Raw genomic sequence first — 20057 nt, forward strand, 5'->3', positions numbered from 1 at the left:
AACAGGATTTACGCATGCCTGCCAGCTAAATACGTGCATGCATACAGTTGTGTACAACAACATTTCCTTAGTAACAGCTGCAACAGGTCCAAATCTAATTTCCCATGAGATTCATAAACTACTTGACTACTCTGAAACACAGGCATTTTAGCAGACGGAATATAATGGCCCTGGGAAAAATATTACTCATCTCCCACAGAGGTTTAAAAAACTATATCACAGAAAGTAAAAAGATCCTATTACATTCACTACTGACAGCCATTTTACCATTAGTTATTTCCCCCAAAGTGTTTGATGAAGTCTACCAAGACTTCTTAACAATGAGGTGAACCTTTTTAAACATCAAACCCATGACCTTGGCTTGGATTTTATAAACACAACAAAGCCCTTTACCTCAGATTTTCCTTTCACTGCATGTTAATCATGTTAATGTTATACTAAATACAGCAAGATGAAGATAAATTAAAATGAACAACAAAACTCTGTTTGACCCTGCTAAATATATTCAGGCTATTACATTCTGATAGAGAAGCTGCAGTAAAACAAAAGTTCACATCCTGCTTTCTTCAGTGAGACATCTCATTGTCCTAATATACAAAACACAGGGCAATATTTATTCTTCCTTTTGAATCTACAATCTCTATTTTGAATGTTTCCTTCTCATCCTAATGTAGATACAAAACCTAGGAAATATGTAATCTATAATGGAGATATCCACTTTGAAATTAGCCAAAACTTTCTTTCCAGACAGCACAGAAATGGGTCACAATTCAATCTGATTTACTTAAGGACATCTTTAGGACAGAGGAATCAGACCCTCTAATGGCCTATTTTTTTTTTTTGCAGCCATCCTACAGAATCTCAGAGTGCATCTATATGGCTAAAGAAAAGCAAAACTAATTGAGCGCTGAACTTCTGATCGTAGGTGTTACTTAATGGTTAGCTCATGCCTTAACCTTGATCAAACTTGTTCTCTTCAACACAAAATTGGAGAAAAGGGCACAAGCCAATAGATGCTACTTGGTGCTAGAGGTATCACAAGGGATTCCTAGGTGGGCAGGAGGAACAACTCTGGAAGTTCTCTGCCTTGTTCCAATGTACCCTAAGTTCCAATGTTTTCTTCCACTGCCAGAAGTATTTCTACAATGTGCTGACTGACTTTTGTCTTTGTGTTACAGAAGAAGAATAAAAGATACTGCTCATCGGTTTTCTTAGGTGGCTACTAAGAAATCTTACACGCGAATGGATTTCTGGCTTAATACTGCTACTGGCAATGTACCAACTACTTGAGCTTATTATGACAGGAAATGTCAAACATTTTAACACTCGTGAAATAACACAAAATGTTTTTATGTGACAGAACACTAACCTTCCTTCCACTTGTCTGAGAGCAGTCCTCATTTTCTCTTCATACCACTTATACTTTTCTGTAGTAACATATACATGAACTACTGATCCATCTTTCCAGAAGGTATGTACAAACTTGTCACAGTATTTTGCGTGAATTACTTTCCTCTTTGTCTCCTACAGGCAGGAAAAACAGGTTTCAGTTCCAAGATATATATTTATTTATTTATTTTTTGCTGTGCCCTACAATATTTAGTAAACAAACTTCAAAGGTACGGCCTTGTTGCAAATGAACAGGTGCAGAAATGGACACAGAATAGGGTGGTCATGGAATTTGCTTCTAGCACAAGTCAATAGAAACTGATTTTATTCTTGTAGCTTGCAAGAGCGGAAGCTTACTGAACAGTGCAATGGTAGAGCTTGAAAAAAACAAATAGTTAAGAAAAATTAGTTCAAATTTGCTTAAAGACCTGCAAGTGTTGGAGCAGCTGAGACCAGCACTTCTAAGGAAAATGAAAATGTCAAGGAACGTTTGCCCTACCCCACATAAAAGAGAGGAAAATAAGGCATTGCTTAAGCCAGGCCTGATTCTTTCCTGAAGAGTATATGTGGACCAGGAAGAAGTCATTTTCAAATAGCCCTTTGAAACAGTTTTTGACCATACTTGTCTCCTTCCACAAATAAACTGACTTTATAGAAAAAAAAAAATCCAACAGACCATGCACTCTGTCATAAATTCAGCTCTCAATCAATATTTCAAGTTTTAAAACAATAACCAAAAAGAAAAGAAAAAAAAAAAAAGGCAATTCGCAGGCACTGAGGGAAAACTAACACTACTCACAGCATCAGTTTGTGAAGATTCGTCCTCTGGTTTAGTTTTGATGTCAACAATCCCATCCGCATGGCGAAAAGTACAATCAGCAAGTGCATCATACAGTGTGAGCTTCTGAGCTTTCAAACCATACCTCTGCAACCACTCCTCAGAAGTCAAATATTCATCATATTTATGCTTTTGTATTGGATGATCATCTTTGGTTATAAATAAAAAATAAAAATAAAATAAAGTATTAATACAAATAAAACATGATATAAATAAAAATATAACAAAATATAAATAAAAAAATAAAAATAAAACAAAAAACTCATGCATAATATGGTTAATTTTTCAACAGGCTACTATACTGGGGTCAAAATTGTCATATTTATGGATGAAGTCTGACTAAATTCTAAATCCTAAATTCTTGCTTAGAATTGCACCTAAACCTTTTTGGTATTGCATGTGACCATCAACACATAGTTTTGAAATCAATAAAAAGTGATTAGGCATGAGAATTAAATAATAATAATTGCCTAGATATTCTTCAAACTTAAAATACAGTATTATACACTGCATAAGAAGATATAAATGTCACTAAGACTGCCTAGCATATTATTGGCTCTAATTATCAATTTCCTTTTTTTTCCCCCAACACTTTGTCTGACTGCACTTGAGTTTTCTGTTATAGATTTGCCCAAGGGTAGCTGGGAGGAGGAGAAAAATAGAGTAAGAATGGTTAGCAAAAGATGAAGGAAAATACCTTTTGTCATATTTGGCCTGTTAAGGAGCTTTCACATCTTCAGGCTTTGGAGCAGATATTTTAACTTTGGCAGAGTCACCTATAGCAGAACCATGCTTCTGTGCCAACCTTATAATCTAAGTTTTGTCAAGATTAAAACTCATATGATTGACAGAGAGCTGCTAAAGTTCACACATTGCTCTGAACTCGTTACACTTCTACTGACAGCTCTGGAGTGGGTCGATATTTCTGACCCATTTTTAATATCTACTTTGTTGTGATTTTGTTGTTGTGGTGGTGGAGTTATTTTTCTTTGTTTGTTTTTTCTATATTGGGCAATTCTTTGCAACAAATTCTTTTATAACTGGTACAAACCCATCATACAGAGAACTTAAAATATACATAGCTACAAAATCAACACATAGAAGGAATATTCTGGATCATACAAATATTGACTTAACTGTTGAAGTACAAAATGCCATAAAGAATTCAGTATAAGATGTCCAACTTTGAGGAGAATCATTTGAGAAAATGAAACAATGTAAGATATAAATGAAAATACAGTTAAGAACATAGACTAACGTTCCTTTTCAGTGAAGACTATTTAGAGTAAAAGGCAAACTACAGTATCTCTGAAAGTGATTTGGCTGTGTTTCTCCACAATATATTGCCTTGTCAGAGGCTGAATATTGCACCATCTATCCTAAGCCACAAATCACCGGTGTACCATCTTCATACATTCTCTAGTTTACACACTTCTTCTACCATTTGTTACAGATACTGCAAGAAACAGGATATTTTTTGTCTGACCTCTTATGACTGTTCTCATGCTTACCCTTTTCACGCTGTGTTGTTTCAGAAATTTTCTAAGGGCAATCTTAAGGGTAATCTTGGGCACTGCACACCTCTGTATAAAGGTAATTGGATAAAGGGCTCTGCAGTCACTCATCACTAGTTCAGTAGGGTTTTATAGCAGGATGAATATATTTTCTTACATTTTACTTTCAGTAAAAAGTGTTTACTTTTCAGTGGTATAAACTTCTGCTTTGTTTAGATGCAGCTACACTGACAAGTGTGGAGATCCTGAGACTGTAGACAAACATTTGCTTTCTGATCGTTTGTGGTCCTTAGGACAACAAGCATGGCAAGTGTCACAAACACACTCAGACAATTTTAAAAAGAAAACTTATTTTATTTTTTTCACCTGCTTCAGTTCAGGTAACTAGTGCATTATCTGGAAAGTCAGCAGAAAATTTCTCTCTTTTTCATCCTCTGCAGAACTCTTCAATCTTAAGAACAAACTGTTTTGCAGATGAACATTTTAAAGAGATCAAGACAAAAGCAGGACGAAATGCAGACAAAAAGAAAGGCTGCAGTTATTCTGATCAATGGGCAACAGTCAAACAATGCTGAAGAAGTGACAAAATAAACCACACCGTAAATTAATTTCTTTTAATTCATTTATGAAGTGATTATGTATGAAGATATACACTAAAAGAATATTAAAGCTGCATAGTCAAGCAGTCGTAAATAAACACTGAAATTAGCCTCGGAGCTTTATTGTGGTCTTCTTGTTCATACGCATTATGGTAGAACTGTTTAATTTCATATGGGAAGTCCTGCTAGTTGAGAAGATGCTATTATCAGTACAAAGAAGTGTATTATGCCTTCACAGAAGAATTGACTCAGGCTAACTCCTGAAGAGTTATATTACTGTCAGATGTTCAAATCCAGTGCAGGCAGAGAAAACCCTCAGGCTCAAATCTTCACCATCACCACCTTAATCACACACCTCAACACACTGCAGAGAGTTTAGGCGACTGATCAACCAGCTGTACAAACTGTTCCTCAGATCCAGAAAAGGGCATCTGGCCCCAGCCTCCACCTTACCAAAGCAAAAGCAATTGCACTGCAAAAAACCTATACTAGAGCTACAAAAAAAATCTCTGATGAGTCATTCTAATTCAGCCCTGAACCTTTTATTAACTTACACAATAAAATACCACCAGACTCCATGTAACTATTTTAAAGCCAGGGAGTAATGCAGAATATGCCAATCACTGGCAATCACAACTCTGATCCTGAAAATCCAGTTGCTTAGTTACAATTCAACCCTGAAGCTTCCTAGACTCTATGGATTCCCAAGTTTTCAGTACTAAAACTCGCCAGTGTTACCATTCTGCTCCAGAGCATGCTCAGAGCACCTCTATCTATCAGAGCTGAGTGGCATCTCACCAGCCCCTATTTAAGCCTTCCAGGGATTCAGAGAGTAGCTATACTTCTGTCCCCACTAAGTCTCAATCCACATGGATCATGTTCTAAGCCAAACATAATGGTGGACATGATTAGTTTAACAAATAGATGTTGGTGTTCCTTCATGTTTCTTAATGCAAGAGTTATCAGAGCACTCATACAGAATTAGTTTCAGTCTTCTACTTTCTACTAAGGGAATTCAAGCCCACACTTCTTTCCTTTCGGGGAAACTAAACTACTTATCAAGTTGGAGGCTATTGAGAGATCGTGTTGGGGTATTTCCCCAGCTCTGTGTAGAAAAAAAATCAAAAACTTACCAGCCCAGCAGAGAAGGAGAGAGCAAACCAAAAAAAGAGTTTCAACATTCTGAAATGTAGATAATTTCTAAACCTAGTAACTGGTGAAATAAAAATTGCATGTTTCAGCCTTATCTGTTAAAGTTTAGTAAGTTTTAAGCAGCAGTAAACAGAGATTTGCAATGGAAATTTTCAAGCCACACAAAGATTAGCTGCCAAGTATAGGTAGTACCTATACATAGCCATTTCAGAGAAAATTGTCTCCAGATCAATATGCAATCAAAACTGTTCACTGTTCAAGATACTGATCATGAATATAGTGGTAACTCTTTTGAAGGAAACATAAATGATACCATCTCCAGAAGCAGGCTGCTCAGATTCTGATAAAATTTTCTGAACTTGTCTCAGTGTACTCCTCGCTTCCTCCAACTCCTTCCAGACCAAAAAGACATCTTCACGAACACCAGCTACTGCAAAAAGGAATAATAAATAGAACTTGACATTTCATAACAATTTCTGCTTTTTGTAACTCCTTTACTACAATGAAGTCTTTGGGTTCATCCAGGTGTTACTGTATGACCTTGTTCACAAGGTCCCATTGCAGTGACAAGTGCAGTTCTTTGGCAGAGTTCAAAAATGGCACCAGAACCTGCGAGGTAATTAGTCTGGTAGAAGTAACTACAGAGTTGGCCCCAGACTGTTCCCGCAGTGGGGGGAAATCCGTTTTCAAACTCTCAGAAAACAATAAGAAAATTCCACAAAGAAATTCACATTGTCCCCTGGACTTCACTGCAAAAGCAATCTCCAAATATGAGATCCAACTCTGAAACTTTAAAGAGAAGATATTATCAGCTCCTTCAGTGTTCTAGAGTACCTAAACACCTTTCTTTAAAATTAAATCTTCTTTTCCATAAGAGCATGTGATGTAATTTTGGTAAGACTTTAATCTTAACGAATATCAACAATCATAATTATATCAATGGTCATAATTAAACTCTTTAAAAATATATTCCTATCAGGTTATATTCTCCAAAAAAAAATGGAAAAAAACAAAGCTGGTGTTCACATAAGATTTTCTTAATCTCAATATATTTGATTCTCTTTATTAAAAGATTAAAATGTGTATTTATTCAGTAGAGTTCAATTATCAAAATGGAGTCACCAGGTATATCTATGTAAAATAGACACTACTACAAGTGTGTTAAATTACGTGAGTCTTAGATATTAAATTGCAATATAGGACTATATAGAAAAACTGTGTGTAGTATTACAGTAAAAAATATAAAAAGAAATTAATCATGAGCTATTGTAACCACAAATGCAGACTACAACCTATTACTGAATTGCACACGAAGCTGCTGAACAAGGCAAACTGTATCTTAGCATCTAGTGGTTCAGTTAATATACAGTGGTAATTCCCTTTATGAAAGATAAGATATGCAAACTTGTGTGCTAAAGTAGGCCACCAGTAAACAAACAAACCTGATCATTTTGTTCTTCGATAAACTTCCCTGAAATAATAATAGGAACATTCTACAAAATAAGAACTCAACTTTAATTGTGAAATGTTTTTAATTTCCAAGAAATATTTTGAAATGTGTTATTGTACACTGCCATCTCCTGGGACCTCCCTGTATTTCAAAAAAAAATCTGTTTCAGCCATTACTACAAAGATCATTTCCTAAAACGCAAAACAAAAACCTTAAACAAAGCAGATAATTCCACGGTATAGAACATAAAAGGCAGATAAAAAATGTTGAAGTCTGCTATCATTAACTTGTATTTTCAACCAATTCTGTTCAAACACTTTAGAAATAAGTCAACTTTTCTTTTTTTTAAACAAAACAAAACAAAACAAACAAACAAAAAAAAAAAAAAAAAAAAAAAAAAAAAAAAAAACAATTGCTCCACAGTACAATTCAGTGACAGTGTATTATATTGGTACTGCACAGAAAGTATTTTTTTCCTTATTAGTGCTGTGGTTTGATGGTGTATATTGTTTGGGACGAATACAGGCACCAACAACTGCATGTTGCAAATACCAAGTTGCCTTGAAAACCTTTTATACAGCAACATATTTTCCTGGATTCAGCTGGAAAAGCACAAGCAGTGGCAGCCAAAGCTACTTTCGCTACTCAGGAGGCTCACCTCTACCTCTCTCTCTGCTTCAACCTCTTTTTCTTTTCCTCTGCAGCTGAGGAGAAGTGGGAAGGAAAAGCTGTGCCTCTCCCCAAACCCCAAACACACGCGCACGCCCCCATGCATCACAGCCTCCAGCAGCAGTTTTCAACCCACAGCCCATCCCTCAAAGCATGTCGGTGAAAAACGACTAAGAAAGCACAAACCTCCCTTTGTTTTAAGTTCCCTGCGCTCACACCTCATTGCTGTGCTCTTTTGAGGGCTGCCAACCGAAAAGCCACCTATGGCCAAAAGCTACCTCCTCAGAGGGGGCAGCCCCCAGCTGCTCCAGGCCTCTTGGCACAACTAAGGCATCTGCGTCGCATGGAAGACCTCTTAAAAAATGGTGTTATCCCCAGTGGGGAAAGGCCACACTCCATGAAACACCCCCAGCCCTGCTGGCTGGCAGTTTAACTGCCCAGGCCTGACTCCCAGGTTCTGTTTCAATAGCCATGACATGGTGACGGCAACAGCAGGGAAATGGCCTTGATGCTCCTCTGCCTTCCCCAGCTCTCACGGAGCACCAGCATGTAGGGTTGGCTCACTCCATCGTGCATGGCCAGCTGTGCCCAAGGAGGCCTCGGCCTGGAAAATGGAGGCCCTAGAAATGAGGAAGAGGATGGGGACAGGCACTGGGAAGGGCAAGGGCCAGAAGCATCTTGCTGACACCCATGAGCTGAAGCAAGATGGTGTGCCGAGGCAAAAATGCACATGTACACGGAAATGTGTAACCAGCCTCGTTTCCATTTCCCAGTTATTTAATACTGTCAGGCAACCTTAGAAGCTCTTCCACACCTACCTCCCAGCAGACAAACTCATCCAGTTTGTCAAGTCACAGTAACTCATTTCATTCCGTATTCAAGATACAAATCCTGCTTTGAAAAAAAGTCCACACGAAAAGCCTGCAAAATCGACTACATCTTTAAAACACCAAGCAAATACCAACACAAAAGCAAATAGTGGAAAACAGAAGTATTTCTTCTCTGATTATCCGACTTAGGCTGTGGAAGCAAAATCCAAATGTAATGGAGTAAGACACCTTTTAAATTAGATTTGCCTGTAAGGCAAGATGGGAGATTTAATTTTTTCACTGTTGGTCCCTTCCTCAGCCTCTGTGTGGCAGCAGAAGATAGCAGTATCCCCGAAGTGCTGATTTGCAAAATTCACCCTTGGAGAGGGAAGAATGGAAGTAAGGAGGAGAACAGGAGGGCAGCTGCCTGCACACCCACTGAGTCAGGAAGCAGGGAAACTCACCCTGTCCCGATCCTGCCCCTTTTTCCCTGGGCAAATGCACAAAGCAAATGAACTTTGTATCCTGCGTGGTATTGCAGGGTGGCTGTCTGCATCACTCTCTACACATTAGCAAAGAGATTCGCCAGGCCAAGGTTAGGCTGCTAAGACTGGACAAAGCACATAGGAGGAAAACACAGAGGCAAAGCTCTTTGCTACAGCTCATAGGCAAAGCAGCCACTCTGCAGGCATTATTCTGGCTTCCCAAAGGGAGGGTTTGGGCTCTCCCACATCTGTGTGCATAAACAGAGCAGAGCTCTTTTACTTCAATGTTGCACAGGAGGCTGGTGCTCTTACACTCCCCATATTACACTCAGCAACCTACAATTTTCCCTGTGACCATCACGTAAACGTGGAATATCAAGCACACTTAAGAATACAGCTTTACAGAGATCAAAAAGTGCTTAAGCACATCAGTCTTCACAGCCTAGAATCATATGTTATTCCAAAAGACTGGCCATGTTGAAATATGTCCCTCTTCAGATTTGCCACATAACTCAAATTCCAATTTAGGGTCCAGTGGTATTTTCTTAACATGTACCAGCTCGTCTATTCCACCACACAGAAAAACACTGCCCAGAGATCTACTGCTGTTTGCTCTTCAGCTAGCGAGGAACCACTGTTCATTTCAGGATCTAGCTGAAAATGACACTGCTTCTCAAGCCCTATTAGGACTTACCTCCCTCTCACTCCAAGCAGATAACACAACTATGGCCCCTCTCAGGAAGAACCTTCTTCTCCACAGCTTCCACCGCCTCTTGCCCTCTAAGCCTTCAAGTTCTGACTTAAATTTCACCTCCCTTCCACTTGTAATTTTAACTACACAACAGAATTGCTTAATTCCACAGCCTTTTGTGGATGCAGAAGCTACACAAAGAATGTAGGCTGAAGTGATAATAGGAAAATCAGTGCTGGATGAGGAGACATCACCACGTTGGTCCAAATTATGCTTTATGTATTTCTTCTGCCTCAGGTCTGAGTCTGCCAACATAAGGACCTTCATTCTTTACTGGTTTACACCTGTTTTAATCTCAAGCATCCACTCAATGAGTATAAAAAAAAAAAATTCAAATTTGGCAGTTTCTCACGCTTGCTTTCTAAATGACTGCTCAAGATGCAAAACAGGGGAGAATTCAGCTCTTATCTAGAGTTTTAAATAGTTCACTTCCGACTTGTTTGTTTAAGTAGATGAAAAAGAGTGAGCGTGAAGATATCTGTATTTGCAAAATGTTATTCAGTGGATACCCAGAAAACTATCAGATTTCCTTAAAATGTTTTTTTTCCAGCCCATAAAACATAACAATGAGCTTTAGTTTCCAGCTGTTGCATTTGTGGTGCAAAAAGAAACAGAATCAAAATATTCCTGCACCTCCCCTTATTTTCCAGGAAACATCGCATTTGGAAGATTAGATCTCTGATTCGTTTTCTATTTATTTCCTTATATAGTTTATGCCAGACATTCAAGAACCAGTTTCAGAATACATTAGTGAGTAATCACCACTTTTATTATTATTGCCTTCTACACCCTTGAAGGAGTCTCTGAAACAAGAGACATCAGACACAGGCCAGAATTAATGTCTCCTACGTATTTTCTTTTCTGAAAGGATTTTAGGTTCTGTATACGACCGAAAGGCTGTGATTGGCTGTCAGTGATGTCACAACTGTGGTTATAATGCCAAGTAAATGCAGAAAGCTAATTGTGTTCCTTTTTAATGTGTAAATTCTACTCCATAATAGCAATAAGACACAACAGACAATGCACTTCAAGGAGATTACTGCCCTTTTGAGCGATTAAAGCTATTCAGCTTTCAGCTTTAGAAACAGTGGTGAGGAAGTAATTTCAGTCATACAGGAGCTCTAGGGCCATCTATTGAAACGGGATGGTGCCTGGGGGAAGAGGAAGCCAGCCCTCCCCATGCACACACCCAACTGGGGTCTGGCAAGGAAGCACTTGGAGCAGACTGAAGGCAATCATTACAGCACTCTGAATCAGTGTGAAACGAAAGGCAGGGCTTTGAAGCACTCTCTGCTCTTGGTTTCTAAACCCTGTGGGGGCGTGAGGGGGGAAAGCCTTGGTGACCTTTCATAAAGAAAAAAAAAAGCGGGGGGGATGACACTTTGTTCTCTTACTTCTGTCCCCCACCCCCTCCACACGCACACAGTATGGTTCTCTCATACTGCATAACCATGGCCATTCTGAAAGGTTTGTACACAAGGATCCAGACCACAACCCAGAAAATATGGGACAGTTAGTCCAAGACTGATACGTGACTTTAGGTGAGCCACTAAATCCCCCTTATGCCATAGGTTCCCTAGCAGTAATAGGAGGATGACAGTGTTCTACTTTTGGGGCAATGCTAATGCCCCCCAGCATAATGGGGATGTAAGCCATGAGAGAAAAGAGGTTTTATGCCTCCTGATAATAAAAATAAACCTTTTTTTTTAACCAAATCGCCTGCTGATAAAGATATCAGACATGATATAATACAGCCACGCTTCACACCACAAGCCAGACTCCTCCAAATCTGGCTGAAGCCTCAGTCCAGTCCCACTGAACAGTAAGGCTGACTTTTCCTAGAGGAAGTAGCACTGTGACTAAAAAGAACCATGCTTGAGCTTTCTGCACAGCTCCACCCACAGAAAAAAAAAAAATGAAATTTTGCTTCTCCTCTGCTTTTTTTCTGCTGTTTGCTTCTGTATGTTTTTCATGTTTCTCCCTCTCTCTTTGCACCTTCTCTCTAGTTCTTTTTACTGTGCTCTTTGCCTGTCTTTATGATAAATTCAGATCCTAAGAAAACCAAGTCAACCATATGTGGGCTTAATTCCCTTATATTAGCTATGAACATGGTCTGTATTGATGTGGCTGTTGTAACAGATGCTCTACACCACTCTTACCTCTTTCATCTCCCTTTCTGCCATTACTCTCCATTACCACCAGGTCACTGGTATAAGCACACAAGTACAAATCTTTATCTCCTGAAATACATGTTCTTGCTTCTTCTCCTTTTTTCACTTCTCTTTCATTCTCACATGCACATCCTCTATTCTCTTCACTTCTCTCTTTTCCTTTCCCTCTCCTTCCCACCCACAGAATTTCCATTTGACCGGTCCCATCCCCACCTATGCCTACAGAAGGCTTCTTTTGATCTAGCACTAAGCAAGTTCCTGTATTAGATGGCTATTCTGAAACCTCACCTAGAAAATCAATATAATATCGGTTTTAAAATTGTCTACCTAGTGGCGTTCGCCCTTTCACCTTTCTGGAATTCGGGGCAATTAGATCTTTGTCATCTTCTTCGCATTTCAGTGCAGGTCCAGTAACAACTCTACAGTAATTCTTCTGAACGAAAGCATGGAATCTGTAATAAAAATTGGGTTTTCACTAGTATGCAAACTACATAAATACTTTCCTAGTTTTAATATGTATGTCACACATGCAAAGTCAGAGCAGTGTAGAACTTTGGAATTATTTCCTTATCTATCAAGATAACCAAATGTTCAGCTACAACAGTTTTACGGATATTATCAAACCTTTATATAAGTATATGTATTTTCTGAAGTCTTTTCATGAAGAATCACACATCCTTTCATTTCTGTATCACTTATTCTAAGGTACCTTCCTTTTCAATCATCTGGAAATCTGTTTTTAATTAATGCTTTTAACATGCTGAGCAAGCATGTCATTTGAGATATCTGAAAGGACACTAACACCTTTTAATTAGATTATCCTCCTAGTTCAAAGCCCAACAGGAACACTTATTTCACTATCGATATACAAATCAGGAAGTCAAGCAGACTTCATTTACCCTTGTTGTCAAAACAGACAAGCTCCCAGAGCAGGAAAAAGATGCCTTTCTAAAATAGAACTACACTAGAATGAGTCTTAAATCATGAAAAACCCATGAACTTAGCAAATCCTATGTGAAAACTTACTTAACTTTATACACAATTATTGAGAAAATACCCACCAGCAAGTTATATGTTGGCCTGATAAGTCTCTGCAACAAAGCTAGACACGTGAAAAATTACTAAAAGATAGTGAGAATCGTATTAGGCAAAATGATTCCTCTCAGCTCCCTGTCACAACCCTTCTTGTCTCTTTCTCTACCATGCAAGAAATATTCACGTTCTTCTTACAAAGGAGGGAAAAACATTGCCAAAAGAAAATGAAGTATGGTGACTGGCAAAGTACCTGGTATCATGGAGGTACCACAGTCCTAAATGACCACAGTCGTTTAGATACACATCTGAATAGAGCAAACATAACACTTTCCCTCAGTCTTGTTTTTTTTGGCAGGCACTCTGTCTCTTAAAAGCTACTCCTAAACACAGATGGCTATAAAAGAGCTAAGCAGCTGCCATCTTACCAATTGCTCTGCCGTCATTTGGGGATTTCTACTGTTGGAGTCCTTCCCACTCTTGCACAAACAATAGTGAAACAGAAAGCTATAGCAGGCATTTCACAGCTCTGTAACTGTATGATGGCTTCTGTAAAGCAGACAAACACCTATCAGCTGCTTTTGCCCTCCTGCTGTTGAGTGTGTTTGGTATTGTGGGTTTTTTTTTTTTGTTTCTTCATTCATTTTCTTTATTTTTATATTAGAATCAAGATTAATGTTGTATTATCCTTTCGCATTGAAGGCTTTCTCTTGTCACACAGCTGGTTCCCAGGACAAAGTAGCCAACAGACCATATGGAATATATCAGTTCCCACCAACCACACTAAACAGATGCTGGAGAGCATGGTAGAGAACTGCAGCTTCACACAGACAGGCCTAACACTACCCGAATTTCCTGTTGTTCCAGGCACTGCCTATTTAGGACAGGCATCACCTTTCAACTACATGTCTGTGTTATGTTTGATCTGAAAAAAAACCTCTAGATCGATCCTTTGCTGGTGCCTGTGGATATTACTGAAGTATAAAGAAATGTAATAAAAACTTGTTTATGTCGTGACTCTCCCTTGAAAAAAATTCATACTTTGAAAGAGAAACAGATTGCAGACAATTCAGGATATAGGTAAGGAATGGCCTTTCCACAAGCCAGTGAGCACACATGTGGAGAGAAGCTGTTCAAGTGGGCCCTGTATTTTAGTTACAGCTCTTGGACTATTTCCTCTGTTTCCCCAGACCACTTACTGATCTGGTTTGTTTCATTTCCCTTATGAGTAAAATGGGATAATATTCAGATATCTTCAGATAGCATTCCTAGCAGCAAAGCACTTTGCAAGTATTGAAATCATTACTGTGCTTCTTTGTCATACCTGCCAGAAGCCAAGTGGCTCAACTCCTTCAGAAAAATAACAGTTTCATCTTCCCTGGCATTGAAAGATACGGTGTTGACTGGACAGGGGCCATCAGAAACCTTCTCAAGGAGCAGCTGCTTTGTTTCAGCTGGAACATCACCCACAGCAAAGTAATAAACAGCTTCAACCTGTCATAAAAGAGCAAAAAAAAAAAAAAAAGGAATTGGGAGGACTGTTTTACACAGATGTTTGGTATTTATTCAAGCCCAGTCCTGTGCTGAGCATTGGTATGAAAGTCTGGTAGCAGCACTGCATTACTTGGGCTATAAGATTAGCAGACCTTCAGTTCTCCCTCTCATTTTTGCTAGTAATTCAAACGAATTTCACACAAAATTTCCCGAAGTGAGAAGGGAACCAGGCCCGCAGTCCCTGGGTACAGCTCAGTAGAAGCCCCTTTCCAGAGAAGTTAACCAAAACCAAAAAGAAGTGCAAGAGAGGACAACTGTGCTATTAGTCAGGACGAGGCTCAGTGCTGCATTCCTCTTTTGGGAAGAGAGGAACTATGCTGGGGCCTTGCCAGGGCTGAAAAGCAGTAGGAACTTTTAGTAGGAACTTTTTAGTAGGAACAGACATACTTTTATTAGCAGCACGTATTTTGAGGGCTAGGAGAGATGCATCATTCTTTGAATGCTACTGTAGGCATTTACAGATAATTCATATTTTTTATACTTCCCAAGGCAGAGGGAACTTGGCAAGTTTGTTATGAACACATACACTTATGTTATGAAAACATTGCTGCAAGAAGACAGAGAAGATGAAGAAATGTCCTTTAGTTATTGCTTGTGTATTACACTGTGACAGATCCAGTGCTGCCTGCACATATCCATGCTAAATGGTAGCTAGAAAATATGCTTCTTGAAATTTCACCAGCATTAAAAACAAATGTAACAACAGCTATCCCACGATGATGTTCAAGACAGCAAGCACGGCCCATCAGTCCTATGGCATGGCACATACCAACTGATAAATACAGATAAATAGCTGTTCAGCTGAAAAACAACATTCACATATGGTAAGGAATCCCAGATATGCACCATAAGAGAGAAAAGATGGCAATTGTTTGAGGCTGGGACAGCACTGAGGACGTGTTTCTGCACCCATGTGATTTCATGCAATAGGAAAGCAGATTTAGTATCATCTCTAGGCATGTTCATGTACTTTCAGTACTGCCTTTGATACTGATTTTCATTTCAGCTTCCTAAGCCAACAGGCTGACACATGGACATCTTCTGTCCAGTTTGTACCCAAAACTTTCTGGGCTGCAGGATGCCCATACCGCCCCTCATCAGGAGCACAGTGATACAAACTGACACAGGCTTCTGTGTTTCCTCTCTCCCCTCTCTACCTTTTGCCACAAATACCTTGACTAAAGGTCAGCACTGGAAGACATCTACCCCAAGCAGCAGCCCAATCCAGGGCTAGACCAGGTGAATTAACAAGCAGCACCTTGGGGTTGGGCACTCCATGGGGGAGTCAGGGACCATACTTATGGAGCACATTTTGGGAATAAGAGGTTCTGTGGCCAGCCAGGCTGCTAGATAAATACTATAGGAAAGAATGATTCATATTTCATTAACGTGCAAGGTTAACACAATACCCATTAGCTTTAGAAGCAAAATAAATCAACACTTGTGCCTATCTGTGCTTTCATTCAGTTCTAGAAGTTTCTCTCTCCGTTTCATCCAGTTACAAAGCTGTCAGAGCATGCAGCTTGCCCAGCTGAGACCAGTCCTCAGCCAACACCCTTGTCCTGGAAATTCCGCTTGCTGAAGAGGCTCCTGACCTGGGGGTACGTATGCAGATTGCACAACCACTTTTCCTTGTCTTCCTTCAAATTCACGTCTTCTCTCCCTCCCTCCTAAGACTGCCAATAACTCAGAAACTTGCTGTTTAATAAGGGTATTAGCTTTCAGACTTCCTTGAGATGATCTAATGCCTGCCTCTGCAACTTTTAAAATGCTGAAAGTTCTTGGGCACAGCTGATGCAGAACCAGCTCCTCAAGAAAACAAAATTGCTAACCACAGACAATTCATTCTACTTAACTACAAACCCAGCAGTAACATAGCATGAAGGAAATGTTCCTTACAGAACAGTAGGAAAAAGTTCAAACCATTTAGTCCTCCACATTTTGCAAATTATAATTTCTGCAGCCATCCAAACAAGCAAACAAACTCCATAGAGGAACAGAGAGGAAAACATGACAAAGAGTTCCTCGCAGGCTTTACCTGGGAGGGGTGCATTTGGGATGGGTGGCCCACACTTTGCAGCACAGCACCTGAACAGAACTGTGAGTTAGATGCCGTGGATGTATCCGTGCCAGGTGGAGCCCAAAGGATTGCAGCCTTGGAGCAGAGTGATCTTGACCCTGGGACTGACAGGTAATGAGGAAGGGAAATCTAGGGACTTGCCACACATGGAAGCGCACCTGAAGGAACGGCTGGAAAACCCAAGTCTAGGCAAAAAGGAGCTGTTGTTTCTGAGTAACTTCTGTTGACAAAGCCAGTTCTGAAGAATGAGTCATTTATGACTGTTCAGTGACTGTAGCCTTTGCCTAGGACTGAATGGGGTCTGCCCCAGCCTTCAGTACGGTGAAGCTTGTACTCAAACTGAACTGTCAGTTATGAATGATAATAACTGTATTTAGGAGTAATTAAAGTCTGAAAGTCTGTCTTATGTTGATCACCCGCCAAAATTGACTCCCCCAGATTACCCATTAGCCCACCAATATCCAGAAAAAATAGTATGTCTCACTGTTGGATGAATTTAATTTCTGTTTATTTGTACGCAGACCTACCAGGTCCAACAAGACTGTTCTTCATCCAGACAATACTGAAATCTAAATATGATCCTTTTTTTTTTTTTTCCCCACCAGAAAATTAGTAATATACTGCAAATTGAAAACGTTAGCATAATTTATGAAGGACGCTTTTTAAAAAGCAGTCATAAAAAATGTCACTGTTGCACAATTTGTTCCTCACCCAGTTCCCTTTTAATAGCATTTTCCAAACATCAAGGTTCGTCTGGTTGAGAATCCATCTGCACAGGGAACCAGAGGGAAATTCAAGCCGTATTCACCTTCTCTTTCAAACAACGTCTCAATATGAGATTTACAAAGGAGTTAGGGTCGGATCTGTGCACAGGGCTGGATCTTAATGGCGGCAAAAACTAATGATACTAGTCCACACAATTTTCCATTTAATTCAAGTGCCAGGAATTTAATTTATATTGTAAGTGAATTTCATAAAATATCTCTTTAACAATACAAGTTCTAAGTGACTAGCTCAAATGATGGCATATATTTTTTATATCTTTTGACTCGGTTATAATGAATAATGTAATACGGCACTTTGAGAAATAGACAGAATTTAATTACAGTAATACCTGTGTATGCTTTGTCTTCTTGTTCTGGAAGAAATTATAGCTGGCTGAGGAAAAAGAATTTGCAGACATCTACTGTCAACAAACACTTAAAGAAATCTCTGTACTTTATATTCTCGATTTTAACTTTATTTTTTTTCACAACCACTTTGGATAAAAAGTCATATTTTTTTTCCCTGACTTCAATAATAGTGATATAAGGAATATTTTATTGGATGTTACTGCCTTAGAAGTGAAGAGCTTCCGGATGCTTTTCTAACAGCGTGTGTTTGTCATTATTTTATTTTGTTTTATTTTTAACTTGGAGCAGTGCAGCAGAGTTGGTTAAATTCCCGTCCAAGGAAGTTCTGTGTGGACTAAGGGACATGTTTGGACTTGATGATCTTGGAGGTCTTTTCCAACCTAAATGATTCTAAGATTCTGTTTTCATAAACTTGAAGCCCTTAAAAACATATATGGCAAGGAAAGTGGAAAGCAATGTATTTACTCTTTCCCTTAATGACTGAATATGTTATTTATTCTCTGTACTCCAGAACAGAAAAGTTTCTGCTTTCAAAATACAATAAATTTACATAAGCAGGTCATCAGTAAACATACTATGCAGATACACATGGAAAAACAGGAAAAAAACTTCTGAACCCTCCCATTAATATTTATCTTTGCAAAATTCATCAGGGCAAATCACAGTAACCAGTCTGGCACTGAATATTCTTGGATTTACTTGAGGCTTCCAAAAAGATGTATGAGCTTACCGTCTCACTCATGGCTTCCAGCAGGGCTTCAGCAGAGCTGCTATGGCTGACAGCTGTCATATGGTCCAGTTTCCAGAGCCACTTAACAGCAGACTTTACAGTGTGTTCAGACACAGAAGCACATTTCTCTTGCCACTTCATAAGATCCTGAGCAGCCCTGGAAGTGACATTAACTGTAAATCAGAAGTACTGAGAATAATGCTGGCAAAGCAAAAAGGTGGAGCTCTGCTATTGTTACTATTCTTTTAGATTCTTAAGTAATAATAACAATAAACCATACATACTAAATCTCAACTTGCAATAAAAGTAGAGGCAAAATAAAACCCTAAGAAAAATACTATAATTTTTTATAACAATTTTTTAAGGCAGCTGCTCAAAGTATACCCAAGAGGGCTACAGTACTTTAAAAACAGTTCCTAATTCCTATTTACCTTTTTACATATTTACCCTATATTTACTATAAAAGCACAATCAGGTTTTTGAAATACATATATGAAAAAAAATAATCTGGCTTCTCTTTCCACTGTGTATGGCATATTTGCTGGATGACCTTTGTTTCAGATCATTTTAACCAACCTCCGCTTTTCATAAGAGTGCTGATCTTTATCTGCCCATCAAAATGAGATTTGTGATGCAAAGCTTTTCGATATTTTAATTGATTACAGGGCTCTTAATGGCATAACAGAGGTACAAAGCGTATGAGCATGCATGCCTGTCCATTTGCACATAAAAGACAGAAGACAACTTAAAAAAATAACTGGTTCCAGCATCTATGATATACCATCAAGCACCACTCTGAAGAGTTACTTGCAAATCTAAAGACAAGCATGCTTTCTTAGATTCATTTAAAGCAAGAACTTGTAAACTGTATTGTCCTTTGTCTCCCTGCTGAAGCAAACAGAAAAATCAATGAACACATTTACTGTACCTCAATTTTGACTTAGCTTTTCAGATCATCTTTAAAGAAAATGTTTTATGTGCTTCTCAAAAGCTATGGAAATTAACTCTTTTATTTCTTTTCAAATCTCAGGTGTATCACAAGGTAGAGAATTGAGATAGGGCAGCAGAATCAAAGCTGGAGGATGAAGCTTGGGTAAAACAACATTAAGAATCATAGTGTAGTTGCAAGTAATCTTTATGGAACCTATTCAAAAATTGTATGGCTTAATTTGCACATCATTTTTTTCATAGTCACAAAATTCCATTCATCTATCCAAACCCAAGCTTATGCCTTCAAACAGTTATGCATAAATAAGAATTTGTTCAAAGATACTTCAATTTGAATAGCTTTTTTTTTTTTTTTAACTTGCAACTAAACCCAGATTCATTTACTCATGTTAGGGAACAAGCTCATGTCTTTTGTTATGGAAATCTAGTATTGTTTGCTAGTCCTACTACTGATTTCTGTGACCATGGAAATCTATAGAAATACAAATGACTATGCCTCTCTCTATGGTACGTGGGGGAGCGTACATTCAGCTGTAAGGCAGAAACCTGTAGTGCCTAAAGACACAAGAACGCCTAGGCAGTCAGACGTGACCTCACTGTTTTACTCTGTAATGCTTAGATGCATTACCAAAGAGCATTACTGCTGTTACAAAGTGCCCCTGATCCTTTTGCCTTTCCTACATTTGCAGAAGGCGTATATCAACATTTGGTTTCTGTTAGCCTTTATCCGTTCCTCAGGGTAACACAAGGGTT

The 20057-nt window shown here is 38.8% G+C and overlaps 1 protein-coding gene across 3 annotated transcripts in view; it reads right to left on the reverse strand.

Moving 5' to 3' along the window:
* The window catches only part of VWA3B (von Willebrand factor A domain containing 3B), a 71137-nt gene that overhangs the window by 41922 nt on the left and 9158 nt on the right, over positions 1–20057 (reverse strand). For all 3 annotated transcript variants that reach the window (XM_027446666.3, XM_072030631.1, XM_072030637.1), the window contains exons 6-11: positions 18357–18513; positions 14184–14353; positions 12155–12279; positions 5806–5922; positions 2189–2376; positions 1370–1524 (exon numbers count right to left, since the gene is read on the reverse strand). In XM_027446666.3, the coding sequence (XP_027302467.3) occupies positions 1370–1524; positions 2189–2376; positions 5806–5922; positions 12155–12279; positions 14184–14353; positions 18357–18513 (912 nt within the window). The remainder of the gene's footprint in view (positions 1–1369; positions 1525–2188; positions 2377–5805; positions 5923–12154; positions 12280–14183; positions 14354–18356; positions 18514–20057) is intronic.

The sequence above is a fragment of the Anas platyrhynchos genome, chromosome 1, assembly GCF_047663525.1.
Source record: "Anas platyrhynchos isolate ZD024472 breed Pekin duck chromosome 1, IASCAAS_PekinDuck_T2T, whole genome shotgun sequence".
In the NCBI taxonomy this organism is placed as follows: domain Eukaryota; kingdom Metazoa; phylum Chordata; class Aves; order Anseriformes; family Anatidae; genus Anas; species Anas platyrhynchos.